Below are 27419 nucleotides of genomic sequence, written 5' to 3'. Positions count from 1 at the left end.
AGCTGCCTTGCTGCCAAGCAGCTCCTGGATCACCCAGCCCATGTGGAGCTCTCAGACAGCGTTTTATGTCCATGCCAAGAGTGTGTTTGTTTAGGTATCGCTCTGCCCACAGCCCCACCTCTCCTGCCCTCCCCATCCCTCTGATCCCTGTGCTCTGGGACTGGGAACAAACAGTGCTGTGGGATGAAACACTATCAGCACAGGGCAGGTGAAGGCTCGCCTGTTGCCAGGGCACCGTGTGGGCTGGGTGTCATCTATCACTGTCCTGCTTTGTCTGGCCCCTGCTATCACCTGAAACACCCAAAGGTGAGCAAATAACACAACTGCTGAATCTGCTGCCATGTGTCAGTGAGACCCAGGCAGGTACTGGCCACAGGGTGTTGACACTCATTACCCTGGTTACCACAAACAAGCTGCCATTTGGGTACAAATTTTTTGACATATTCAAAGCTGAGAAGTTTGGTTCTGGTTACTGTGGCTGTTTCCCTGCAATGGGGGGGAACAGCACCCAGAAACATTATTCTGAACCTTGTTTAGTTCCAGCCTTTGTTCCAACCAGGAGTGACAGGGAACTCTTGGGTCTGTGACACTGTTAAGCCAAACCACGAGAACCCCAGGAAGTTCAGGGCAGAGCTCTGCTGGAGCTCTCTTCAGGGACTCCCCCTGTTCAGAGCCCCGGATTTCAGCTCTAGGTTCCTCCCCAGGAACTCATTCTACTTTCTGTTGTTGTGTGTTTGTTTTCCCAGCTTTGCACTGGAGGCACTTGGATTTAATAACTGCTGCAGTGCTGCTGATAGTCCTGGCAAGTGGGCCAGCCCCAGTTTGAGGCTGTGCCATACTGGGTGTTCCCCGAGGCCCTGCTCAGATGGGAGGCTGTATTCCCTGGGAGCACGATCACAGGGGCTCTGGAGAACTGGTTTGGAGGAGAAGGGAGTAGTTTATTGCATGCTCTTCTCCATCTCTCTCTGGTTATTTGCCCTTTGACTTCCAAAATGCTGCACTGGCAATGGCTTAAAAAAAAAAATAAAATCCTCCTAAGAGCACCCTTAAGCTTCCCCCAACACAAGCAGTAGGTCCAAAAGTATAAAAACAAACAAACACAAAAAAAAAAAAAAAAGCTTTGACAATTAGATAAAAAGGAAAAACAAAGGGGAAGCTGTATGTCCAGACAAATACAAATGTACAATTCTCTCCATCACAGTTTCTATTCATTTACTTTGAGTCTATTTGGGAAAACATGAGGCACATCAGGAACTGCTTTGTGTTTTGTTGCCTGTCTTGTTTAGTGATTTAATGACCAAATACCTCTTAAGCAAAACCTGCAGGTCCTAACTCCTGGCATTCTTGGCCTGGGCACGGCACAGCCCACATGAGAAAGAGAACAAAACTCACCCAATCTGCCACATTCTTCCCTCTTGGTAAAATACTTGAAGCCGTTGGCTGCCCTCCTCTCTGCCTTCTCGTGTTTCTTCACGTGCCAGGGCAGCTTGGTGGTGATGTTTGTCACGAAGTAGCAGCCAGGACGCAGACAGTGGTAATGCCCTCGCATCCGGAATTCACAGTGCTGGGGGGGCAAGCAGGCACCTGCTTTAGGCAGGACTAAAACAAATGCACCCTCACCTGCCTGCCACTAATGGTGTCCCTTCTGAGGCGTGAGAGGGGCCTGAACTGACGCTCCAGATCACGAGCATTTTATCTTCCACAACCTTCAGAGCACCTGGTTCCCTCTCGTCTTTTTGCCTTGCTGTTGTGTACTCTGTAACACACTACTCTGTGTGGCTTTCCCTGGATTCATCACAGATTTTTATTCTGTTTCATCCTGTGTCTCTCAGGTCACTCTGGTCCCCCTGTCTGCTTCACCCCCTGCTTCACCCCAGTCAAACAAACACACAAGCACCGCAATTTCCCATTAGATAGAAACCAAACGTTTTGCAAGACCATGTAATTAAGACCCTTCCACGGTTCTGTAGTTAGACCAGGAATGCCACACTCAGCCTCCCTTCCTGCTGTGGAGTCAGTGTACCTGATCCTTCTCCTCCTCCCGCTCCCACAGCATTCCAGCTGCTCTGGAATGGCTCTTACCTGGTTGGGACAGAGACACTGCAGGGAGTAATAAGCAAACTGGTCTCGCACGTTCACCAGGTTGTTGTTGGGGTTGATGTGGTCCAGGCAGTGGGATTCTGCTTTGCCAGAGGTTTTGCACACATACTTGCAGTTCCCAAAGAGACAGTGGAAGTGGAATTTGTTGGCGTACTTGCAGTCTGTTGCCAGGCAGGGATCACTGGAATACATCCAAAACCCAATCATCACCTTCACTCATTTCACACATTTGTTCCTTTGCCAAAATTTAATTCAAGGGGAGCCCAGCTGAAGCCTCTGTTCCAAACATGGCCCACAGATTTCCCATAGCCACCTTTCTCTTTAGGGAAATTGAAGCTGGCAATGCTACTGCAATTCCACCCAGGCAGGGCACTTTCCTGATTAACATTATTAGAACACAGCAGTGCACGGTGGGTTCTGTAGTCTTTGAGGGCCACTCTTCCAATTTAAAGCTCAACAGAAACAAAACTCTTGGGCAATCCCACTGCAGGATCCCAGGGCTTCCCCTGATCAGACAAAATCATCACTGGTCTGCCTCATCAGCTCAATGGGTTTGGTACCTTACACCCCCAATTCATTCCATAGATTTCTGGCCCAATAACCCTTCAGTGTCAAAAATACTGCAGACACCTGTGTTTCTGTACAGCCCTCATAAGGGATAAAAAAGGAATCAGTGATATATCAGCAAGTTTATTTCTCCTCTAAATTTGTGCCTAAAAGTGCTCTCAGATGTACTTGAAAATCTTGATTTTTTTTTCCTAAGATAACCAAAAGTATTTCCTGGATTTCAGAGAATTAAATTTTCTGTGGGGTAAAGGCCAGAGTACTTTCTAGGCAGAAGGTCTTGGTGGTGAATAGAGGTGTAGTACTGCAGCTCTGAGGAGTGGTACAGAGGGCACTGCAAGGCTGGGGGGACAGGAGGCAAAGGGCAGCTCCAACTTACTTCTCCTGGAACTGGAGAAATCCGGGTTTGACCTGAGGCTTGGCGTTCTCCAGGGAAGTCGTTGCCAAGGGTGAAGCTGCCAGGTTAGGCACTGATGCTGGGATCTGAGGCATCTGGGGTATAGTGGAAGCCAGCTGCTTCCAAGCCAGCAGTGTGGGGGCAGAGGGCACAGTAGCTGGACTTGGAGTGGGCACGTCGAGGGCAGGAGCACTTGCCATGGTGGCAGAAGTAGCAGATGGTGATGAAGGGGCCAGTGAAGCTTTACTCTCAGTAGTGGTTGAGAAGGGAGACTCAGAGTTACTTTTCACAGTTCCACCCTCAGTTCGGAAGTGAAAACTGCAAAAGGACAGCGTTCATTCAGACATAAATTCTTGACCGTTGCAAATAATTTGATTAAACATCAACAAGAATGGGGCAGGAGTCTGCAAGCAAATTAGCTGAAGATAAATCCTAAAAGGGGCTCTGCAAACTGTGTGTAAAGATTTAGGGCCCTCCTAGACAGTCCGTGAGGAGAAGGGAATTCCTTAAGAGGGGTGGAGAAATCAGAGAAATGAGGTGTGTGAAACCAGGGAAATGCCACAGTCGGAGCTCAGTGTGCCTGTGGGGCAGCTTCCCAGGGCTGTGGAGAGAAGCCAGCAGTTTGTTGTAGTGAACCACAGGGAACTATCCAACAGGAGAGACCAACTGTGCCAACAGATCTGTCTTAAAATCTGCAACATCTCCTTCCCTTTGACCCCTTCAGACTACCCCATGCCCAACTCACTCTTTATTTGGACATTTCCCAGCCTTTACAAGGAACTTGGGGTGGTCTTGAGCTGGTCTTGAGCTGGTCTCTCCCTCCCTGCGGTGTGTGCAAAGCTTTCTCAAGACTGCTGCTCTCCCACTTACTTGGCGTGTTTGATGGCTCCATCCAGGGTGCTGAACAGGGCCCCACATTCCTCCACCACGCAGTGGAAATGCACCTTGTGCAGGAAGTCACACTGGGCATCGCAGAAATCCTTGGTGCCAAACCTGGCCAAAGCAGACAAGCAGGCATCTTAGGGAAGGCCCCAGGAGAGAAGCAGGGTTGGAACAGACATATTTCCTTTGTTTTTCAACTCTATCAGCGTTCCCACAAACAACAGTCGCTCAAGGGAATCCAGATTCCCCTCCTGCCTTGAAGCAGCAGGGTATCCCACAGATGGGAGACAGGAAGCACCACCTATGTACCCACTGCAGCCTGGACTGCAGAAACACTGCAGAGCATCATCCCTGAACACAGAACAACCACCCTGCCACGCAAGTACCGTCCAGGATGTGCCTTGTGTCATCCTGGAGTAAACAGTCAGAGGGCAAAACCAGCTCAGTGTGGTGTCACTGCTCACCCACTGCTGAGATCCTCTGTCTTTAAAAGAGCAGCACAAATACATGTGGTTTCAGGAAACTCCAGAATCACAGGGAATGGAGAAATCAAGTAAGAAACACTGGCAGGAAGGATTTGAAACTTAACAAGGGAATCTTGCATAATTAAGATACAACAAACTACAGTTGCTCTGATGAGCAGGAAAGCAAGAAACAAACGGCAGCCTGTGTGGTCCCAGGAGGGACCTCTCACCAAGGGGAGGGTAAAGGGAAAAGAAAAAACTTCTACTGGAGAAGGCCTGGATATACAACACATGCTGTCAGTTATGGCTGCAGGGAGAAGAGGAAGGAAAGCAGTGGTGGGGTGAGAGAGATGAAAACAAGTTGCTGCAAACTAAAGGGGTTGCTTTACCAGGGACAAGAGGTGCTCAACCTAAAAAAGAAGGCCCAATGAAAATGGGAGGTGATGAGTCAAAAATGGCTGCACTATAACATTTGCTTTGGGTGAGAAAACTAAAGAAAAAGCAGATAAAGGGACTGGTTGGAAAAATATAAATATGCACAAATCAGCCAGTCTGGGTGATGTATGTCCTGAAGTGCAATGGAAATTAACTCCCAAACTGACTGCATGACTATTTGCTGGTTTTTAAGCCACAGAGAAGAGGGAGGTACTATGTAATTGGAAAAAAAAAACCAGTCAAGGTACTGGTTGTTTCAGGAGAAAAAAAAGTCAAGTCATCTTTGGCAATTATCACACCTCTGGCCTTAACTTCTCCTTCCAGTAAAGTAATGGAACAAATATTAAGAGGGAGGAGAAAATCATTAAACATCTAGAGGATAAAGGAACCATGAGCAATAAACAGCATCAGGATTATAAAGAATAAATCTTGCCAGACAAATTTAATTGCTTTTTTTGATAGAATTACAAAATTAGTGGATGAAGGGATGCAATATATTTGGATTTTAGTAAAGCATTTTGATACAGTCTCGCATATGCTCAGAATTAATTCCAATTGGCCTGGATGTGATGCCACCTCATGGCTTGAAACTGGCTGAGGGACTGTAAACAAAGGCTGATGACAACCAGCACCACACTGAGCTGGGAGGAGGCATCGTGTGAGTGCTGAGAGGAGGACTTGGGGTAGCCTGAGCTTATTTAACATCTTCATTAGTAATCTAGGAGTAAACAGCGTGATAATGAAATTCAGAGAAGATATACTAAACTGGGAGGAGTTGGCAACACCAGTGCAAGAGGAGAGAAAGAGCAGAGAGAGGCCTGGCAAGAGAAGGGAGAGGGTTCAGAGCACCAGAGTTGTGTTTGAAAACACACAGCTGATACACTCGGGGGGGTTTGTACACAGGGGACTCACAGAGCAACACGAAAGCCTGCCCTGTGTCACAGGGGGTGGCAAACACAGGACATACACATTGCTCTGTATAGGTGCAAACAGTGAGATGCCCACATGGGGGGCACAAAGCTTGTTCTGCCTGGGAGGTGCCAGAGCAAGGGCAGCCCAGTTGGGCACAGAGTCAGACCAAAGGAAGTAAATAAGCCTGGTTAAATGGCACGCTGAAAGTCTGTGACCATCTGAAGGGGGTGAACTCCCAGCTGCACAGAGGAATTATCTGCTGTGGTTCAAGGGGATACAACCAGAACTGCAACAAAACTACAAAAAGGGAAATTCAGGCAGCAAACATGGAAAAAATTGTGACACTGAAACTTCTTAGGTGGTAGAATAATGCTCCCAGAGACAAGAAAATAGCCACACTGCCTGGCATAATTACAACTAGGCTGGACCAAATGCAAATGGACTGCAGGGAAGGATCTCACAGTGGCCAGGGGCAGATGGACTAGAAGACTTCCTAGTCTTTTCCATTAAAGCCTGTGATTTACAAAGTGTCCACAGGCATTTGTAGGCGATTAATCTGTGTCAGAGCACAAAGCCATGCGTCTGCCTGGGTGTATGTGTGTGTGCTCAAAGCATGTGTCTGTCTGGGCATGTATGTGTGTGTGGGTGAGGTCTGGACCTGTTCCATTTTCTTTTTGAGTCTCCTTTCCTACAACAAAACCAGCAGACACCATCCCAGTTCCCATACCCCTTTTACTTACTGCCATGTCCCAAATCCCCCCAGCTTTCTCTGTTTCAGTGGCCCGTGGTCAGAGGAAATGCCCCAGGAAGCCCTTTAAGGCTCCACGACCCCTGTGCAGTATCTGAACATGGTCCCACACGAGGTCAGTGCTAAGGGGACACTGCAGTGGGTCCCCAGGACTCACAGATCAGGGACATAAGGAGCAGCCTAAGATGAAGTGCAGGCCAACAGAGCTTTGTGAAGATCTGTGCTCATATTTGTTTCTCAAGATGCCTTTGGAAAATAACTCTGTGGGGCAGACATTCCTTACGGGACATCAGCACCTGGTGCAGGTAGCAGGGACTGAACACGCTCCAGGTAGTCAGGGTATGGCAGAGTCAGGCCTTTACATTTAGCAGAACTCTGAATTCAGGGGTGAACCAATGAGCCAGACACTTTGCAAAGAAATCCCTTCCCCTTTGCCGCATTCCCAGTTCCACGCTCTCCTTACCGGCGCAGGTACATCTTCCATGGCTCAGAGAGCTTCTCCTGGACAAGGGCCTTCACTGCCTTGCCCAAGTACTGGGTTGGCTCCCCAGCCCCAGCCTGGCTGCCATCACCTTCTGTCTTAATGTTCAGCAGGTTGCCAAGGCTGGCACTGGTCTTGGACATCTGGAACAAGAACACAGACACTGCATCAGGCCCAGCAACAGCCATGGACACCCTCAGGACTGTCCCACACCAAGCTGTGTCTTCAAAGATTGTGAGAAGACAAGAAGTCTGCACAGGCTGCCCCAACTGCATCAGCAAAGCTTAATAACACCTCACTTGTGCATCCTCCACCCAACTATCACAGAGCACTCGGGTTCCCATTGAATATTCATGGCTCTTGTTCAGCAGTGAAGCCTCGTGTCTATTTTATACAGGGGGGAACTGAGGTGAAGAGAGGTCTCCTATTTGACTATGGAAAAGGTGTGCAGGCTAAAACAGTAATAACCCTGTGCAGCTCCTACAAAATGCTGGTCTCTACACAGAGCTCTGGTAGAACTGGTAGGCTCAAGTTTATTTTGAGTAACCTTGTCCCTGCCCCAAGGATGTCTCCTTTTAAAGTGAGTATCAGGTATGTTGTGAGGGTGGAAGGAGGAGAATGTCATTCAACCTGGGAAAAAAAATTCTGCCTCTACTTAAGTCCCTGGAAAATTCTTATTAACTTCAATAATGAAATATGTCACTTTCTGTGCTAAATGGACACATCCCCCACAAAGCAGGACTCAGACTCACAATCTGCATTTTGTGAGGCTTCAAATTGACTCTGCACAGAGAAGGTTTAGAGGTCCAGATGTGGTGTGCAGGATAGAAAAAAGAAGTCACTCAAGAGTGCTTAGAGGGAAAATTTTCTTTCAGAATAAATGCACAATTTCCCAGACCCTTTCTTGCTCTGTTGTGCTCTCAATTACCTCCAGTAACAACAGTGAATTTCACAGCATGAATAAAATGCAGGATTGGGCCCAATACTTGTACTGGAAACTCCACCCACTTGAGGATCTCAAAGCCCTTTATAAATATCAGTTAATTAAGTCTGACAGCCCCCTAAATAAACTGCAATAGGCTACAGGAATCCTGGCTATTTGAGGCTCTCTTAATGCCCCCTGAAGGTAAAGCCCCTGCTGCTGTGTGGAGACTGCAACTCTTTATGGCTGGAGTCAGAAATCCAGGTCGCCTGTTTCCACTGGGGCATTGGGCATTCCAGTCCTGTAAAGGGCTCTTTTTCCTAGACAAACAATGAAGGATTCCCCCACGGACACAAACTGTGCAGCAAGAGGAAAAGACAAGTGCGATGTGTTCCTGAGCGGACCGAACTCAACTCGGTTCCTTAGAATTCTTGGAATCAGTTCCTTTAATCAGTGGGTTCTACTCTTTGCTGCTTTATGTCATTGGTTAATCCCCTTCTTTTAAAAAAAAAGAACCTGAAGAACTCATAGTTTGCCCCTGTGCTACGCCTGTTTGGCACAACATAAAGAGTCGTGTGGCAGGCTGCACACAAGCAAATGCTGATTTCCAAGCATATGCTTAAATCCCATATTATCCTGGAGATTTTCAAGTGAAGTGCCCACCGAAAGAGAATTTCCCCAATTTGGGGCCTTCAGAATGACTCAGGACCCCGGAGAGCAAACTCACTACGCACATTTACTTGCTAGAGAAAAAGCTGCATATTTGGAACCACTGAAGGGACAATACATGGGAACAAATAAGAAATTAAGTTTAAAAGGGGACATCAAAACCCCAGTGTAACAGAGAGCCCACGGAGGAGAAAAGTGACACGAAGGATAAACACAGAAATCAAACAACACAGTGAAAACCAGTGATGAAACAAGAGAGAAAGGAGGCAGGAGATTACGAGGCAAAGTCACTTTGCCCTCTCTTGAGGGTTATATGGCCTTGATGCTTGTAATGCCCAGAGCCAAGGGGTGGGCAATAGTTATGCCTGTAAAACCATCACACAGCAGAATATTAAAGCATGGCTCAAAGGCTGCCCTGATCTCTACTGCAGTTGTATGCAGCAGCAAAATTAATCTTGGTACAGTAGAATTTATCATGTGAAAGGGAAATATATATTTGAGATGATGTATAATTTAAGGAAAAAGTAAGGAAAAAGAAACTGTACATTATCTGAAATAAATATTCTAGAACACGGTAAAGGGGATTCTGTTGGACACCATTACTCACACCAGAAAGACAGGAATTGATGATTTTGGTTCAAAACTTCTAATTTTTTTCCTTCTCTTCCATAAAAACAAATTATTCTCCTCCTCCCCCAATGAAAAAAAATGTTTTTAAGTAAATAAACAAAATGAATAACTATAAAAAGAGAGCGAGAAAGAAGTTGCCAGGTTCTGGAAATAAAAATGAAAGAAAAAAAAAACAGCAAAGGAACCTTTCGGAGCCGTCTAGAAAGGATGGAAAAAAAAAAAGGTGTCAGAGGCTGCAATATATTTCTTCAGCCAGTTCATTAAATTAATTCGTAAGCAGTGGCTCTGAAATTATACCCGATGAAAAATGGTCTCAAAATTTAAATGGTACAAACTCATCTTATTAGAGGCAAAACATTAAAAAACAAACGCATCTCGGCCCCCCCTCCCCGCTATCGCGGCTTTAATTTCTCGTGGTGGGGGCAATGAAAGGCGTGTGATGGATGGCTCTTACCTTATTCATAAGCGAGGATAAAAGAGATGAATTTGCCGAGACTGTGTGGCCATTTGATTCATTACTGGAACACACAAACCAACAGGGTTTAGTTGAGATGTGCACAGGGACCGGGAGCGCTCAGATTAATCCTCCGCCCTTCAAGCTGCCTCAGTCCTCACCTGCTGCATCCGCAGGAAGAGAATGATGCCCACCCTCCCCTGGGCAGGCCAAACTCGGGATAGCCAAGACGGAGAGAAAGGGAGCCCCGGGTCTGCAGGATTTAGTTCTTTAAGCTCCTAAACAGCCCAGACCACTAACTCAGTGTCCAACCCATCCAACCCACCACACTTCATTAGTTGACTCACAACCTCCCCCATGTTCTGCTCCTTCATCCTGCTAGAACTTCCCACGAATATATCCCAGAAAAACCAGAATCCACTGCCAGGGACATGGGTCCCCTGGGCAGCAGAGAGGAAGGCAAGGCAATGGTCAAGTGCTGAAAGGCAGCCTTGGGATCTCACACCATCAGCAGCAGCTCCTAGTTCTGGGGTACCAGGTTTAAAGAAGGTATGGCCAGGAATGTATGAAAAGGTCAAAGTGGAGCTCACTTATCCCCAGGATCAGTTCCTCTGCCCTTTTTCCACATAGGACAATCCCCAAATACTCCTGTTCTCAGCAGATATGCCAGGCAAGTGGGACACATGTTTTGAGAAAGGTGCATTTACATTGCACAACCATGACCATAACCATGGATCATGCCAGACCCAGACCAGAGTTATCCTGACACTGGGCTGATTTGTGTGTCTGATTTCTCTAGCAGGTGCTTCCCTCAGACCTGGTTCAGCAGACAGACAGCAGTGCCAGTGCTGAGGTGTGGCACTGGGCCTTTGATCAGCTCGGGATCACAAGAGCAGGACTAAGGGAAAGCAGCTCTGCCAGTGGTTCATTTTCCAGAGGGGAGGTCAAGAGGTGAGGCTCTTGTCAAAGAGTCAAAAGGTGCTTGTGAGCTCAAAAAAACATCTGGAGAACATACACTTGAGGGGGACTATAATAACCATCCCTGCCTGCAGTTTCGGGGAGTCCAACTCAGCCCCTGTGAAACTGCCTTTCACCAACACTCCGTGTCCTCGTGTTACAGGTACAGGAACTTCCCAGAGCTCGATGCTGGGAAGAGCTCAGTGTGCCTGTCCCCTTCTCTCACCCGTGATCCTTGACGCTCAGGTCCAAGCTGTGCTCCTGCAGGGAGTCCTGACTGGTGGCAGATGATGATCCCATGGCCTCCGCAGGTTCCTGCTTCACCTGGACTGGATTGAACCGTCCGGGAGCTGCTGGTTGTCCATTCCCTGCTCGAGAAAGACACCCAAATTAAGTGCAAAATTTAAACGAAAATGTAGGTCTCAAATGAGGTTACAATGGCAAATAAGTAAGTTAAATCACTGGCACCAGTGCCTAAATGGAAAAAGCAAAGGAAAAGTGTGGGGGGAAGGGAAGTGCTGGGATTGCTGGTCAGCGTTTATTGCCAAGTTGACATGATGGGTTCTGACGTCCACTCCAGCGTGGAAATTCTTCAAGTGATAATTATTGCAAAATTATGTCAAAGTTGTCCAGGCTATGGGCCCTTTAAAGGAGAAGGGCGGAAGGAGCGTGGGGGAGACCTGATTCTCTGCACAAACTGTCATAACTAATTTGCGGGGCTGCCTCTTAAGCGTTTATTAAAGACTCTGTTAATGCTGAGGCAATGTGGCAGCTTTCGACTGCTAGTCAAGCCCCCTTCCCCGTCCCCAATCCCAGCGTTGCCGTAGCGACAGCGCCGGCCCCGACACTGCGCCTGCCCAGCAGGAGCATCTGCCCCGCCGGGGCGATCCGAGGTGACAGCGAGGGACCCGCGACCTCCCGCCACCGCCCCCGCCACGTCCCCACCGACCGGGCAGTGCTGCTCCGCGGGGAGGTCTGGGGAAAGGAAAATCAGAACTAAAGGAAGAGAGGGGGGGGAAAAAAAAAAGAGGGGGGAAAGGGAGAACAAATTAAAGAGAAAAAAAAAAAATTAGGAAAAAACAGCAAAGAAAAAAGGAGGGAAAAAAAGTTGCTGACAGGAACATGTCTGCAGAGCTTTTCTCCACAATCCCCAAGTGACTAAAATATTAATTTGCCCTCCGGCAGTACAGCTGACAGCGAGCTGCTTCTCAGACAGCAAGTGGCATTTTATTAAAAAATAAAGGAAAATAGTTTCCTCAATGACCTTTCTCTGCTTTAGGAAACAATTTTTCAAACAATAATTTTAAAAGTATGTGAAAGTTCCCCTCCCTCTTTAATCAGATTGCTTCGTCCTACTCCCCCGTTTGCTCAGCACTCCCACAGCCAGGGTCAGCAGCTGCTCCAGCCTCTCCATGCCCCAGGAAGGAGCTCCAGGGCAGCCCAATGCCATGGGGGCTGCCAGGCATAGCCTCCCCCCATGACCCCTCGCTGCCCACCAGGAGCTGACTGTGTTCAGCAGACTGTGGAGGTTCCCTGTGCTCTCCTGGGAACCCCATGTCCCTCTGGAAGGGCTGGGCATGGGCTATGACCTACATCAGGTCTAGGTTATAGCAGCAAGAGCTTCATGCTGCCCCAGGGGAGTTCTCATTCCCATCTTTTACCTCCTCAGGGAGCTGCAGGGACAGGTGAAGCACAGCTTGCAAGGACTGACCAGGAGAAAGGTCCTGTTGTGGACTGTACCAGCACTATCCCCAAACCCACAGCTGGGGCAAAAGAGCTGGAGCACAGAACCAGCATCCCAGACCAGAAAAACAACAGGCCATGGGCTACAGCATCATCACCACAGGGACCAGCTACAGCTCATACAGTCTCTGCACAGCCTGCAAGTATTGGCCAAGCTTTTCTTCATTTTCATTTTCAGTACAGTGCCTCTCTCTTTTCAGCTTACAGCAAACTACACATGGCACAACTCTTCCTTCAGCTCTGGTAAGAGCCTGCTCCTTTTGTGGGCAAAGCTGTGTTTCCTGCCTCTCTTCTGGCCAGGTGGGTATAGCCAGAATCCACAGGAACCCATGCCAAGACTGCCCTCTCCAAGGGCTAACTAGACTCAACCAAGTTCACTCTCCCATTTATGTTCCTTTATTACCTCCTTCCCACCTCCAGTCCTGGGAGGTGGGAAGGATGTAGTAAAGGAACATAAATGTCACTGGGTGGCTTCTCATTCACTCTCAGTCATCAGGCTGCTCTGCCTCCCACCACTATCACCACTGATGGGGTAACTCACCTGCTTCAAGTGCCACAGAGGGCTTGAGTGCAGCTGCTGCCAGCCTGGCCATCATAGGAGAGATTAATCCCTTGCTAGCAGAGATCCTTTCCATTATAGATGCTGCTGGAGCTGGAGAGGAAGTAGCCGCTGGCTCACCAGATCCTGAGACTGCCTGGGATGAGGAATCTGTAGGAGCAGACGATGTCGGATTGGCGCCAGAAGAACCAGCAGTCATCAGATTAGCTGAGCTGGCAGGCAGTGGTGTAGAGACCCGACTGGGGATGATGGGGAAGAAGGATCCAGCTGTCCCAGGAAGTGCTGAGTTGGAGAGTGCCAGGGCCAAGGGTATATTGCTGGGAAGAGCCTGGGAGAGCAGGCCAGAGATCTTGGTGGCTGGTGTCATGCTGTTGGCAGCCTTGGTGGCCTGTGAGGAAGCGAGCTCGGCCGCAGAGGAGGGCGCGGCCGGGACGATGAGAGACACGGAAGACTGTTGGCTGGTCGGGGAGGCACTCAGGCTGGAGTTCTTGGAGCTCATGGCAGAGAAGTCAATGAGGTCGTCGTTACTGGACTCCTCCTGCTCGTTGTCCTTGGAGCCCAGGAGAGAGGCAGGCAGGCCTAGCACTCCCGAGCTCCGGATGTGCCGGCGCTCGTGTTTGCGTTTGTGGGAGGTCATCTGGCTGGTGGAGGTGAAGGTGAAGCCACAGCCTGCCCTGATGCAGTGGAAGTGGTTGGTGGCCTTGCTGTAGACACAGCCCTCATACTTGCATTCCTCGTACTTGTAGAACTTCTTGAAGCCATCCTTGGCATAGGCATCATCTTTGATGTGGTAGCTCTTGTGCTTCTCAATGTCACACTTGTTCTTGAAGGTGAACGTGCACCCAGGTCTCCTGCAAGGGCATCGAGGACAGGGGGGTTGGCTGTGTGGGCAGGAGCACAGCCCAGCTGCTGTCACCTGCCTCCCTCTGGGACAAGGACTGGGGCTGGGATGAGACAATGGCCTGGCTGCAGAGGGCTGAGGAGCTGTGACACCAAGGCCAGCAGAAATGCTGCCATGTGGGACAGCTGGGATGCTCACTCCCCTCGGAGGAACAGTCACAATAACACAGGCACCCTCCACCGAAAGTTCCAACCAGAACAGCAGCTAAAGGGGACTAAGGTACAAACTGTGCTTTCCTGCTCTTCCTGAGAACATGAGAAATCAATAGAAGAGCAGTTGTGCACAGAAGGCCCAGTCAGGCCCCAAAAGGGATGAGCTGGCCGGAAAAAACCCTACCATGGAAGTGCCATTAGCAGTGTATTAAGGGCCTACTTCAGCTGCACTCTGATGAGCAATGTGATCTCTTTCCCAAATGATTCTAGGATGTATTTTCTAGTGGGTATCCTCTCCTCAGATCATACTCCTGCCTTCAGAGTGGTCTCTGGAAAGATCCTGAAAATCCCACCTGCCCTGGAACATGAGTTCTCTCAGGAGCAGGACTGTGAAGGTCACAGCAGGGAAAACCAAGTCCCTGTGCACACTCCTGAAATTAGGACTTGGTAGAAGGAGGCAAACAGAGCACACAGCTCTGAGGCAGGATTCCTCCCCCTCCCTGCTGTCTCACCTGCAGTGAAAGTGAGTGGTTTTCTGCCCATAGAACTGGCACTCCACAGTGCCACAGTCCTCCGTGGCGCGGAACCGCTGGAACCCATCGTTGATGAGCTGAGTGTTCTTCTTGTGGAAGTTCTCGTGGGTCATCACGTCAGAGGTGCTCGTGTAGACCTTGTTACAGCCCACCTGCCCCAGGTCAAAACAGGAGTCATCAGCCCAGTGGTTTAACAGCCTGCCATCATCACCAGCAGTAATAAACACACGAGCAGCACACATACATTTAACAGTTCCATTTGTGTGCTGCTCCTTGGGGTATTAAGTCATCACTTCAATTCCCAATCTAAAGACTGAGAGAGCAGTTGTGGAAAAGAAAAACCAACCCAACCCAACTCTCTGGGCATGAAACAGTAAGAAAAAAAGGGAGGATTGAAGGGATAAAAGACCAGTTCTGGATAATCATGCCTGCTTAGGAGGCAGTAAGCAGGGTTCATGCTCTTAAGGAGAAGGGAAGACTAAGAGATGTTGTTACTTGTTGTTATCTTGGAGTGACATGGAATGAAGTAAGAGTTTCAACTATTTGGGGAATACAAAATTGAGTGGGAATAAGTTATTTACTTCTTTAGTCCTTCTGAGAGGTAAGGCAGGGTGGTGCAACATGGGGCCAACCAATCTTTTGAGGCCGTAATAAACAGTTTAATTCTAGCAAGGCTTACACCCAGTGTTCAGCTGGTGACTTTTTTTCCCTGTCCCTGCTCAAGACTTCCCACGTCAATAATTTTAAACTTGTGCAGCAAATGGGAATGGTGTGATGAGGAGGGAATGCTGAAAACCTGCCTTCCTCTGGGCAAACCGGGCAACTTTGCCATATTGAGTAAAAAACCACTGGAATCCCAAAACGTCCTCAGCCCTGCTGAGGGAGGATTTTTTTTTTCTTTTCTTCTAGCACAACGTGTGCCAATGCCTGCACCATCTCAGAACTGAAGAGAACAAAAACACCACCCCTTAGTTCAGCCCAGGTTGATTCAAACAGGCCATAACAAAACCCATGACAAATACCCAGGAAAAAAAAAAAGGATCTCCAGCTATTTCCAATATTAAAGAGCCTCTCTCTCTCTGCACTGACACCTTGAAAAAAGACAGGCCCTGCACGGTATTAAAAAAAAGAATTAAACAAAAACCTCCTTAGGAATAATTTGCAATGCAGCTCTTGGTGCTAAAGCCTAAAAAAATGTCCGTTTATATAAACAACTAACTGAATTTTATCCACACCAATTATGGACATAAAGAAAAAAAAACCCCATGAGATGGATGGCACAAATTCTGCCATTTAAGCAGTATTTTCTTTAATTGGGAGTTTATATTCAGACACCTTTCCTGTAAGACACTGCTTACAAGGGCGTTATTTTACTGGAAGACAGTGGGCACAGGGTGGAATTAGCCATATATAGTTGTGTAAAGGAGGGTCTCTATTTGAACTCAGAGTGACTTGAAGCTGTGAAACACTCCTTGTACTCTAAAAAAAAATTAAATTCTATCCTGCTCAATTGAAGAAACTAAACAATCAATACTATGGAAGTGTAACAGAAAATGTCCTCAAGAGTAAGTCACATGAAGTTCCCAATTTATCAAATGCTGTAAGCACATGCTTCAACCAGCCCCTATTCAGGACAGAACTTGAGTGCATGCCTAACATTTAAGTATGTGCTTAAGCCCAATTGACTTCAGAAAGCTTACCTGACTTCAAGTTAAACATATGCTCAAGTCTATCCCAGCAAAGCATTTAAGCATGTGATTAAGGCCTTGTGACTTTAACTGGGATCTTAAACTGCTGGGACAGGGCAGGGACTGAGCCTGACTCTTCTGACCAGAAAAGCTGCCACCAAGGGTTGCCTGGTCCCTCTGTAACTACAGCACATTCTCAGGGCAGTGGCTTAGGCCACAACTCTGATGAAACGAGCACATGTCAAACCTTGAATCTGAGGAACAATCAGGGTGAGACCCAAACAGTGTGGTGTGTCTGTGTCTAGAACAGTGAGGGCATCTCAGAGACAACTGTGCACCAGTTCCAGCTCTGGCTGTGCCCTGGCTCCTGGAACATGGCTCCAGTGGACATCACACACAGGTACCACTGGTGGGGGAGATGGAGAACCCGGGGGGGTTAAGTCTAAGTATGTGACATTGAGGTTTAATTACTTTAGAAATTGATTATGGAGGAAATTAACCCAGTGTTAAAGGGCAGCTGTGTCACAGAAAAGTTTCAAGGGAGGAACAGATCAGATTTGAGTGGAGGCAGAGGTCCCTGAATCTTGGAAAATGGGACTTACTTGAACAAGTGAAGTCCAAGACTGTGAGAAAACCTGAAGACCTGCTTTGCCTCACTGCATGGACAAGGCTTCTAACAACAGAGAATGGGGCTTCCCTTTGCCCTTCCCAACACTTGGCAGGGCAAGTGCAGTGAGGACAGGGCACGGACTCTTCAAAGGGGCTCCTGAATCAGAAGTGAGCAAGACAGGCTATGAATGCCCCCCTGAATGTCACCCCCCTGCCTCAGAAGTGTTGGCCTGAACTCAAGAACCCTTGAAGAGCACTGCAGGCAGGACAGGGCTCCAGCAGCGGCCCTGGCTGTGCCCCCATTACCTGCATGCAGTGGTAGTGTGTGCTCTTGCCGTTGAGGTGGCAGCCGTGGTAGTACACGCTGCAGTCGTCCAGGGGGCTGAAGCGCATGAAGCCGTGCTGCAGGGAGTTATCCCGCTTCTTGTGCATGTTGTAATGCCGGATCACATCCTGCTTACTGGTGAATCTCTGCAGAGGGACACAGGCAGACACACACGCTGAGACTTGTGGTGGCAGTGGGGGAGTAATCCCAGGGCAGGGTGGGTTTTGTTGTTGTTAGTGGGACCAGGAGTTTAAAGCTTGCCAGTAATCACCCCAGGAGAGTCAGGCTGAAGAGGAATCGTGTGCATCTATCTCCTTGGTAAAGGGAAAGTAAACATGACACTGGGGTGACGTCCAGAACCAGCTCCCTGCAGCTTTAAGACTGCAATTTTTCTAATATAATTTTAGCTGTTCCTATCTCAAGAAGACCTATAGATAGAAAGCAAACCAGTGAACTAAACAGGCTGCAAGAGAGTAACCCAAGCTTCCAAATCACTCACTGTAGTGGTTAGCAAGACACTGGTTGCCACACTCATGTCAGACTGGGAAAAACACTCTGCTCTTTCACACAGTTTTCCCATTCTAAGTCTCCTGCCTCCCCTACAGGGTAGGATGGCTTTATTAGGAAAACAGGGACACACAACTTCCTTCCAGTCACAGAAAAAGATGGCAGTAGAGCTCAGAACTAAATCTGTATGACCAGAATATCCTTTTAATCCTCTACCTGCCTGAAGGAATGAAGGGGTACCCCACTGTCGGAGCAGGCTAAGTGCCTTTAAAATGAAGCTTTTCATTTCTATTTCCCACAGACATCAATATTTAACACTGAAGGTGGGAAAGTAAATCTGATTTTTTTAAAAGAAATCAATATCCATTTATTTTGAGGAGTAATTGAAAAGGCCTGTATTCTAATGTTTAACAACTTTTCCAGTCTCCCTCATAGGAAACAAATGATTATCGCTTCCAGTCTTTCCTCCTATAATATCAATCCTGATCAATCTCGTTGGTATTGGCACGGGAATATAGGGATATAGATTTCAACAGAAATCCCTTGGAGGCTGGAGGTATGATTTCCCAGGGCGTACATACAGGATTGCTATTGCCAATCATTGTTAATTTGTGCCCACTTATTACAGAGCGTTACTTATTCTAAAATATATCTCAGCCATAAAATAATTTGCATTTTAAAAAGCAGCCTAAATCCTTATTCCCTGCGAGACCAGACAGTTCCTTTGCAAGCAGCTTCCAGACTCCTTAGGAAATAATCATGAGGCCAATCATAATAATAGGTTTTTCTGTTTTTCCATCCTTTGTGTTTCTCTCTTTCTGGTGCAGGGATATCCATGGCACAGTTGGGACAGGCTCATCTCCATCACTCGATGCTGGGTAGGAGGACACTGAGTGCCTCCCAGAGAGAAACTCTCCTTTGATCAATAGAAACCCACAGCCAAGCTCAGCAGATCCAGATCGACTTCCTCTGCTGTGGTCAGGCTCATCCCTTGGAGACCCAGAGGTCTCCCGGGGCAGGGCTGAAGTTGTGCCTGATGCACAGCAGAGGCCAACCCTGGGATTCCCACTTACACACCAGCCTGACCACAGAAATGGCAGTGTCAAACTCCTGGACCTGGGATGAGGGTAAACAAACACAGCACGTGACCCGCTGGCCTGACGTGGATCCCCTGGCAGTTCTCCCAGGAATTACAGCATCGCTCCTGCCCCCGCGCCTTCCCCACAAATCCCGGACCGCCGCTGGTCTCGCTGCCTGTTTTGTTGCAGATACTGCTGCTACAAAGTCACTCGGGCAGCGGGAGGGAAAGGGACAGACTAACAGATCAGCATTCCCTGTTTCAGGCACAATTTGTAACACAGCACAATTTATGCTCTTGGTTTCACTGATATAAATCTGGAGTAGTTCCCACTGACTCGAGCTGATCTATATTCTGCTCTTCCTTGTAGCGGTCTGGCTTTGGTTAAATGGTATTAGATTGAGTTAAACGGGAGCAAAATGGAGTTCTATTAAATTCAGAATATATCCTGTCCTCTTTCAGAGCAGGAAAGTGAAAAGGCATGTGTGTGCACGGGGGAGGACAGCACAGGAGGACACACACCTCCCCCCCTGCCCCGTGTGCCCAGGGGGCTGTGCTGGTCACTCCTGAGCAGGGTTTTTTTACCTGGTAGTTGCACTCGGGGTCGAGGCAGTGGTAATGTTCTCTGTACTGGTATGCACAGTGTATGTGCCCACAGTGCTGGCTGCCCGAGAACCTGCAACAGCAGAGCAGGGGAGAGAATGAATGAGACACTGTCCTGGCAGCAGTGCCTGTGAGCAGGGTACAGATAAAGTCCTGTTTTCATCCCACATGTTTATGGCATTAAACCCCATCTCCTTTATCCCCCCCAAGGATGGTGACCCTCCCGCCTTCCCTTGCTTATTTGTCACTATTTAAAGGTGCTTCTTGAGCCGGATCATTCAGGTCTTGTACATCCCTAATCTGTTTTTCCCCTTGAAATTCATCTTCGTTATCTAAGTTGTTTACTCGGGAAGCACAAAGAAGAAGGGTTCCTTGAACTAACCATCACACAATTCTAGAATTCTCATGTGGGGGTTTAGATACCACAGCAGCAAGTGTCAGAAATCTCCCATGACAGAAGGAGGCAAATAAAACATTGGGCAAATACGGATTTGAAATTTGCAGTCTAAGCCCACCTAGTAGGACCTCAGAAAAGCTGCAGACAGCAAATTTGAAAAACTCCAGACATACAGGGTGGAAAAAAGACCAGAAGTGCCACATAATACCTACATACAAAGAGTCAGTACATCTAATGTACTGACTGACAGACATACCAGGAATTGGCACAAGGGGATGATCCAGTAATGGGGTAATCAGTGCAGTGAACTCTCTCATGTATATTCTAGAGGACCATGGAAGAGCTGAAGAGCTTGAAAGGGAAAAGCAGTGGAGAGAAGGGGACTCAGAGGGGAAACATTCAAAGATAAAGTACCATCTGCTCAAAGGTTCCTCAAAGGTTCCTCACGTCACTTAGTGCTAAACACAGCAGGAGTGCATATGATAAAGGGCATGGGAAAGAAACAAGGAAGGGCAGTGGATAGAAAGGGAAAATGAGAGGAGTGAGGGTGTCCTGGAGAAACTGAAGAACGGGGCAGGAGGAAAAAAGATTATGGATCATCATAAGGTGAGGTAACGCCAGGCTACAGGATAGAAAAATTCAGGATGAAAAGCAATACTAAATAAGGTATTTCTGAAGCACAGTAAGGAAGAGGAGGTCAACTGTGGAGACAGCAGGGCCTCTAGGAGATGGAAAGGGGACTTAATTGACAGAAAAGATAGACATTGCTAAAAAATTAAATGACTTCTTTGCCTCAGCATTCACAAAGGGAGACAGGGACAGATGCCAGGAGCAGACATGCCTTTCCCTGGGGAAGGAGAAGAAATACTGCAGGAAATCAGGATCACGTCAGAACAGGTGATTGAGAAACTGGAACAAACCTCAGCAGCAGGAGAAGAAACAAACCACAAGGCAAACGGCAGGGCTGGCTGCACAAACAAAGGTGTGGAGCCCAGGGCAGAGGGAGCTGCTCCTGCTCAGTGCCTGGGCAGCTGCAAGGCTCGTCCAGGGCAGGGGCAGAGTCACCCTGGCACTGACCAGCACAGGGAGCCAACTGGTCCTGCCAGTCCAGGCCTTCATGTCAGCAGCACCACCAGCAGCTCTTAAAGGAAAGGAGCTTTAAAGGCAAGAGAGAGCAAAGGGCTGTGTGAGGCTGGAGAACCGTGGGTGCAGGCCAGGCAGAGGGAAAAGGAAGATAAAAGACCTTGCTGACAAATACAAAAGCAAAGCAGGCCAAAATATTATCAAAAATGAGGATGCAAAATGACCAGAGGTGCCAAGTGGAGTGAAAGAAGGGCCAGACACTGAAGAGATCTGGCTATGGGATGATCTCAGTTTTAAAAACACCAGCTAAACAAGCACTCCAGCACTTCCAACTCCTACCCTCCCTTCCACGTGCCACAGAAAGGTGTGTGTGGTGTCTACAGCACAGGAAGGGAGAGGCAAGTGTTCCACCAAACCCTGTGCTTGGGGAAGGAGGGAAGCAGCAAACCCAGCACAAAGGGGAAATTCTGCTCCTCCAGTCCATAAGGTTGGGCTCCTAAAGGGTTATATTCATCCTGTGTTTCTTCTGACACTTGAAACAGTTCAAAGCTATTAATTTTTAAAGCACAGCATCTGTTTAGCTTTTTCATAACAGGAAAGCTTACACACCACACACTCACTTACATGCAGACACACGGGCACATTTACATGCACAGACTCTCAGGTACATCAACACCCATCTGAATTTACATGAACGTACCCACAATTTCCATGCACACAAACAGACACAAACACACCTGAAACAGGAAAACTCAGACCACCTCATCGCACTGATATGCAAAGCCCAACTCCTAAATTGTCCATACAGGCCCTGTAGATTCATTTGCCCAAGAACAACACATTCCCTCTTCCCTTACTTTACTTTTTTTTCTTTTTTTTTTGGCCAGAAAGAACTAGTCTTGATCTGGCAAGAGTTGATAAATAAATAATAATAAAAATAATAAATAAAGAAGTCAGCATGCTTAGAGAGTGTTTACAGACTCATTACTCTGTAACGATGATATGAAAGAAAAAAAAAAACCCACCCCAATTACAAGGGGGGAGGAAACCCACACAGAAATAAATATTTAAGCAAGTGCTGCCAGAAGCACCATCTGCTGAGGCACTAATAATAATAATAATAATTTTTTCTGTGGTCTTTTTTTTTTTAATTATAAATATACAGAGGGGGGAGGCAGGGGGAAAAACAACCCAACCCAAACTAGCTAAGTAAGAGGTTTTGTTTTGTTGTGTGAGAGAATGGATTATCCCTGGGCAGCTTTTGGCAGTGGCTTTGGCAAACTCATTAAGCTAATTATGCAGTACAGACATAAGAGTGTCGTGTCTCTCTCCCCCCACCCCTTGATTTTAAGGCTTTAAACTGTTTTTAAAAATGTGTGTAAATTGAAGGGAAGTGGCTGTGCTGCCAACGGGCGGCTTGCGGAGCCTTTTAAGCAGGATGTGGTGTCCCTGAGGTATCTCACGAGCCTCCCCCAGCTACTGCCTGACCCAGGGGAGGGGGCTTGCAGAGCACCAAGAGCACTGGATGTGGCTCAAGTGTTTATTTACACAGTTCTCTGCTAGAGAGGGGAACAGGGGACAGAAGGGTGCCACCTCCTCTCCCACTGCAACCCCTGCAATTCCTGCAATCTCAGAAATAAAAGGGTGCTGCTCCTTCTGCCCCATGCAAGGAGAGGTTTAAATCCCTGCTTTCCCATACTCTCTCCCAAGGCAGTGAGTTGCCACATGCTTGAGGAGCTGCATGCAGTGGTGCAACTGCCCTCTCTTCCCATGGGGTCTTCTGCTCCCTCCTCCTGTATCTGGGATTTGGGCAAAGGAGGAAAGGAAATCACCTCCTGTTCCACTCTTCAGCTAAGGGAGAGTGCTGTTCCAACTCTCCTGATGTGCCAAGATCTCCCCCTGCACCTTCCTAGCAGCTGACTGTCTCCCACGGGGAGACTCTCTGTAGACTCTGGCAAGGTGGGAAAGCACAATACACGTTCCCCTCCCCTCTTGTTAATAAGTGCTGGTGGGAGCAAACCCCTCAGCTTTATTTCTGGAGAGAAGTGTTTGCTTGTTTCCCTGACTGGTGTCTGTCTGGGTACAAGGGACTTCCTTGTGAGCTTTTTTCACAGTACAGATGGAGGATTCAACAGGCTGAGGGCAAAGGCTGATGGACCCTTTACACCAGGAGCTCTGAACCAGGCGGGTGCTGTGCAGTAATCTCCTCTGTCCCTCTGGCTCTCATGGCATTGCTCACTCTGTCTCCCCACAACCACCCTGGGCTCCCTCTCAGCATTGTTCAGTCCTGACCTAAGCTCTCCCACAGCTGGGATAAGGTGCCCTACTCTGCACCTGATTCAGGGAAGGTTTCTCATACAAATGAGCTCCAAAATTTTCTAGGATAAAAATCTCACGTTGATGCCAAAAGCTGCCTAAACTCAGGTCACTCGTGGATGCCTCCAGCCTAGATTCTCAGAAGTGAGATGTTCTCTGCTTGCCTCCTGCAGGCACTGGACACGGCAGGGGAAAAAGGCTGGAGACAGCACAGCAATGGGCAGAAAGAACAACAGTCAAGAGGCAGCATTCCCATTTAAATCCTGGGCTTCTGCAGTGAAAGAGTTTTCCACTATTTGTCACGAAGTCTAACAGCTCTGGGGAGTCGAGCATGCTCTTGGCATGCTTGAACACCTCTCACAGCTACTGCTCTCCCAAGCAGGGCAGCAGAGCAAGTACAGCTGCCAAGGGAAATGGAAGTGCCAGTGACTGGTTTAAACACTTGATCCAGATGGACAAGACTTCGTCTCTCCCATCACCAGTCCACCCTCTTGCATCCAGCCCTCTCCCCAAGAAAGTCAAAAGTTTTGCCTACCTGGCAATATACTTCTGGTAAATATTTACATCTTCGCTGACGGCTGGTTTGTCAGTGGGTAATCCATTCCTAAGGAGAAACACACAGGGCAGAGCTGGTTAGCAGGGACAGGGCACTGCCTAAACTCCTTGTTTCTCCCACACACCACTGACACACCAGGAGAGAGTGTCCAGGGAGGAGCACCAGAAAAGACACCCATAGGTTTAACCTCCCTTCCCCTTTCCCTTCCAATCCTTTACCTCCTTTTCCAGGGAACCACAGTCAGCCTACCACCCCTCCTGCATGTTCCTTCTTTGCAGGACCCAGTGCAGTTTGTTGGAGAAATCAAGATCAACCACAAAACGCTGTTTCTACAGAAAAAAACTAAAAGCCTCTACACAAACAAGTGATGGCCACATAAAAACAAACACCTCCCTCAAGCACCAGGCAATACTGCCCTTGTGTGCACGGTTCAGCTGAGGGAGAAGAGCTGTGAGCTCCTGCCCATTTCCTGTGGCCAGCAGACACCCTGTGCTGTGACCAGCCCCTGGACAGGGCTTCAACTGCCTCTCTGTTTCACAGACACCCCAAAACTCTAACAGACAGATGGAGCAGCAAAGGTATTTACGTACTTTAATCAATGAGAAAGCCAACCCAACTGTCACATAAGCCTGGGTTATTTTACATCATTAATAAGCAGACAAAAATAACATCCTCAGTGAATTCGGCAAGAGAGAAAACGAGATACAGGGCCAGGCTCCAGCCTACCCAAGAGACAGGGGCATACCAAGGCCACCCCAGACAGGCTGTACACCATCTCCCTTCTCCTCCAGTGCTCCTCGTGACAGCCTGGTTTAAACAAGGACACTTTCGCAGAGTTCACTGGAAGGTAGATTAGTTCAGGGCAGGTTAATAGCATTAGATGTCAGAGAGTTTAAACCCATGGCAAGGGGGTATGTGCATATGTGTGAGAGTAAGGGGTAACTCCTGCCAGGTCATTTGAACCAAGTGGGCACTGAGAATGGACAGCCAGGGCCCAGATACCACAGTCAGCACTTCCTCCACCAGCTCAACTAATGGAATGGGCTGCTGTCTTTTATCATGGAAGCCTGTATCTGGAAATTAGGCTGAAGGGGAAGGGCCCAGAGCCCGTTCTGTACTCCAGTGTGTGATCGGGACATGGCAAGTGCCAGGCTGAAGGCCCTGGTCACCTCCACCCCTGCTGAAGCCCCATGATGATGCCCCAGCTGAGGAAGTCCTGTGGCCAGAGCAGGGATCACCATGGTGCTGCAAACCCACATTTGCAAGAGGCAGGAAATGAGCAAGAGAAAGGAAATCAAACTGGGATCCCAGTGCATCACCACTGCAGATAAGAGGCTCGCAGCCCCTCAGGCACAGCTCTAGGATGGCCACTGAACTCCAGGCAGCTGAGCTTTCTGAAGACACTTCAGGCACAGAGTCCCTGGCCAAGTCACCCATCACAACAAGGCACTGTGCCTACAGGAATATTTACAACAGTGTTTTTTAGTAACAGGAGTCCCTGCCTGCCATCTGGAGCACATACAGGTTCATCCTGAGTGGGAGCCAGATGCAAATGTTAATAATCCTCTGCCCTTTCCCATACACCTTAACCATGGAGCTCCCAAATCTGTCTGCAGGCACTTGATAAATGACTGTTTCACATGGAAGACAGGTGTCATTACACAGCTCTGCCTTCCAGGTGGGGAAACATGGAAAGTGGGGGATGCACACTTGCCTGGGACTGCAAAGAGGATTCAGCCCAAGGCTTCCTAGGTCCATATGTCAAACACAGAACAGAATTCCTCCTTATCAGAGGGCAAAGTAGAAGGGTGTGTGTGATGGCACTTGCCACAGAAGTGTAGGACAGAGGTCCTGGACTTATTACAAATGACCCCATGAGATTCACAGCTCACAGCAGCCCCAGGTCCACAGTGAGAAACAAGTAAATCCAAACCATGACAAGAAAGCAGAGAAGTCCCTCCTCCCTCCCTTTGCAGCCTGACATACATATGTATCTCTTCAACAGCTCCCACCTTTGGAAGCCACATTTAAAACGTAATCCAAGGTTTGGCAAGGCTTTCAGATATGTCCATTGAGTCACGGCATCGCTGCAGAGATTGCTGGCAACGTGTGTGTAGGAGGCTATTAGTGGTAATTGGGCTAATGAGTTTGCCCAGTCTGAGGGGTAATTGAATCACCTCTATTTGTGTAAGGAACAAGAAAATTGAGAAGACACAGGCCTGGCCCCACAGAAGTATGTATATGGCTAACTCCCATGAAAATTGATGGGAATTAGGCACCAAAATGTCTTCTGAGTTCTGGGACAAACCAGCCCATCTTGCCCCATCTTGCTAACAGAAAAAGTCAGCAGTCTTGCCATTGAGTTAAATGGAAGCAAGAATCAGGTTCTCCTACAGACATATCTGGATGTCCAGGGAACTGGAGGAAGGAGAAAGTAAAGGAGTTCCAACCTTGACCTTAGAGTGCTGACAGCACCATGTTCCCCCCTCTTTCATTGTAACATATGGACTTAGGAGCCAGTGGACTCTGGATTCATGGCTGTGACTGCTGATAGCAGATCACATCCTTAGTGCAAATAAGATAAATAGAGATGTAGGGTGTTAACAGAGGAGAAGACACTTCAGCAGAGAGCAAAAAGACACATCGCACAGAGTAATCATCATCCCAAGAACTGGGGCTGCCCACTGACCCACACGCAGACTTCACTATGCGCCCCCACTAGTACACAGATAAGAGAAGTAGAAGGACACTTACTTTACTGTAGAGACTGTTCCAGTTGTGATGGAGTCTGTCTTGGAGAAGGTTGATTTCAGGTACTCGGGAGTGTTGAATGGCAATGAGACGGACTGCTCTGGCCCGGCCACGGGAGTGCTGCTGGGGGTGCTGGCGAGGGGAGCAGGGGCCAGGCTGGGAGCTGGAGCTTTTACTGGAGTGAGCTTCTGAATGTTCCTCACATCATACTTGGAAGGCCGGCCTACCTTGCCCGTCTTGAAGGCGATGGCTCCTCCCATATCTGGGCTTCCTTCTCCAGGCTTGAAAAGGTGCAAGTACTTGACGTTTTCTAGGTCATACTTGGAGGCCTTCTTGTACGTGTTGCCGTTTTGTGGCCTGATGCTCTCACCCGTCTTCAGTTTCTGAATGAAGAAGTCGTACTTGGAGGCCCGTGACATCAGGCCCTGCATCTGGGAGCTGCTGGGAGAGGGCAGCGGCAGGATGGTGGCTTTGGTCTCCGTCAGCAGGGAGGCATCTGGACCTGGCACCCGAATGGGCTGCGCCAGCACCGAGGAAGGTTCTTTGCCCAGCTTGGGGCCCAGCTCCTCGGACTTGGCCAAGTGCATGGGCCACGAGAGCTGCTCCCCGGCCTTCAGCTTGCGGATGTACTCCTCGTACTTGGAGAAGCGGGCGCGTTTGCTCATGGCGTCCTCGCCGGGCAGCGCGGCGGCGGCGGCGGCCTCTGAGGTAGCGGCGTTCAGCTTGTCGAAGCTGATCTTGCGGGCCAGCTCGTCCCGCATGTTCTGGTCGTCGTAGCCGAACATGCCCAGGAACTCGTTCATGGTGGTGGCGGCGTAATCCTGCAGCGACGACGCTTCCCCTGCGGAGAACCCACGGCACAGAGTCAGGCACGGCGCTGGATTTCCCTCTCCTCCCATACCAGCTCCAGTAGCGGGGACGGGGGGAGGAAGGGGAGAGGGGAACATGATCTACTGACGTTTGGCTCACTTGTTAGGTTTTACGACTCTTAAATTAATTTGTT

At 48.5% G+C, this 27419-nt stretch overlaps 1 protein-coding gene across 12 annotated transcripts in view; it reads right to left on the bottom strand.

Annotated features, from left to right (window-relative positions):
• The window catches only part of CASZ1 (castor zinc finger 1), a 286724-nt gene that overhangs the window by 10045 nt on the left and 249260 nt on the right, over positions 1-27419 (bottom strand). For all 12 annotated transcript variants that reach the window (XM_017825758.1, XM_017825756.1, XM_017825751.1 and 9 more), the window contains 13 exons: positions 26420-27257; positions 23645-23713; positions 19296-19386; positions 17107-17271; positions 14483-14655; positions 12900-13768; positions 10842-10983; positions 9659-9722; positions 6966-7126; positions 3932-4054; positions 3044-3379; positions 2083-2281; positions 1393-1564 (listed from right to left, as the gene is read on the bottom strand). In XM_017825758.1, coding sequence (XP_017681247.1) covers positions 1393-1564; positions 2083-2281; positions 3044-3379; positions 3932-4054; positions 6966-7126; positions 9659-9722; positions 10842-10983; positions 12900-13768; positions 14483-14655; positions 17107-17271; positions 19296-19386; positions 23645-23713; positions 26420-27257 — 3402 coding nt within the window. The remainder of the gene's footprint in view (positions 1-1392; positions 1565-2082; positions 2282-3043; positions 3380-3931; positions 4055-6965; positions 7127-9658; positions 9723-10841; positions 10984-12899; positions 13769-14482; positions 14656-17106; positions 17272-19295; positions 19387-23644; positions 23714-26419; positions 27258-27419) is intronic.

The sequence above is a fragment of the Lepidothrix coronata genome, unplaced genomic scaffold (assembly GCF_001604755.1).
Source record: "Lepidothrix coronata isolate B3197 unplaced genomic scaffold, Lepidothrix_coronata-1.0 Scaffold122, whole genome shotgun sequence".
NCBI lineage: Eukaryota > Metazoa > Chordata > Aves > Passeriformes > Pipridae > Lepidothrix > Lepidothrix coronata.
The sequence above is the reverse complement of the archived record's forward strand: the minus strand, read 5'-3'. Positions and strand labels throughout refer to the sequence as shown.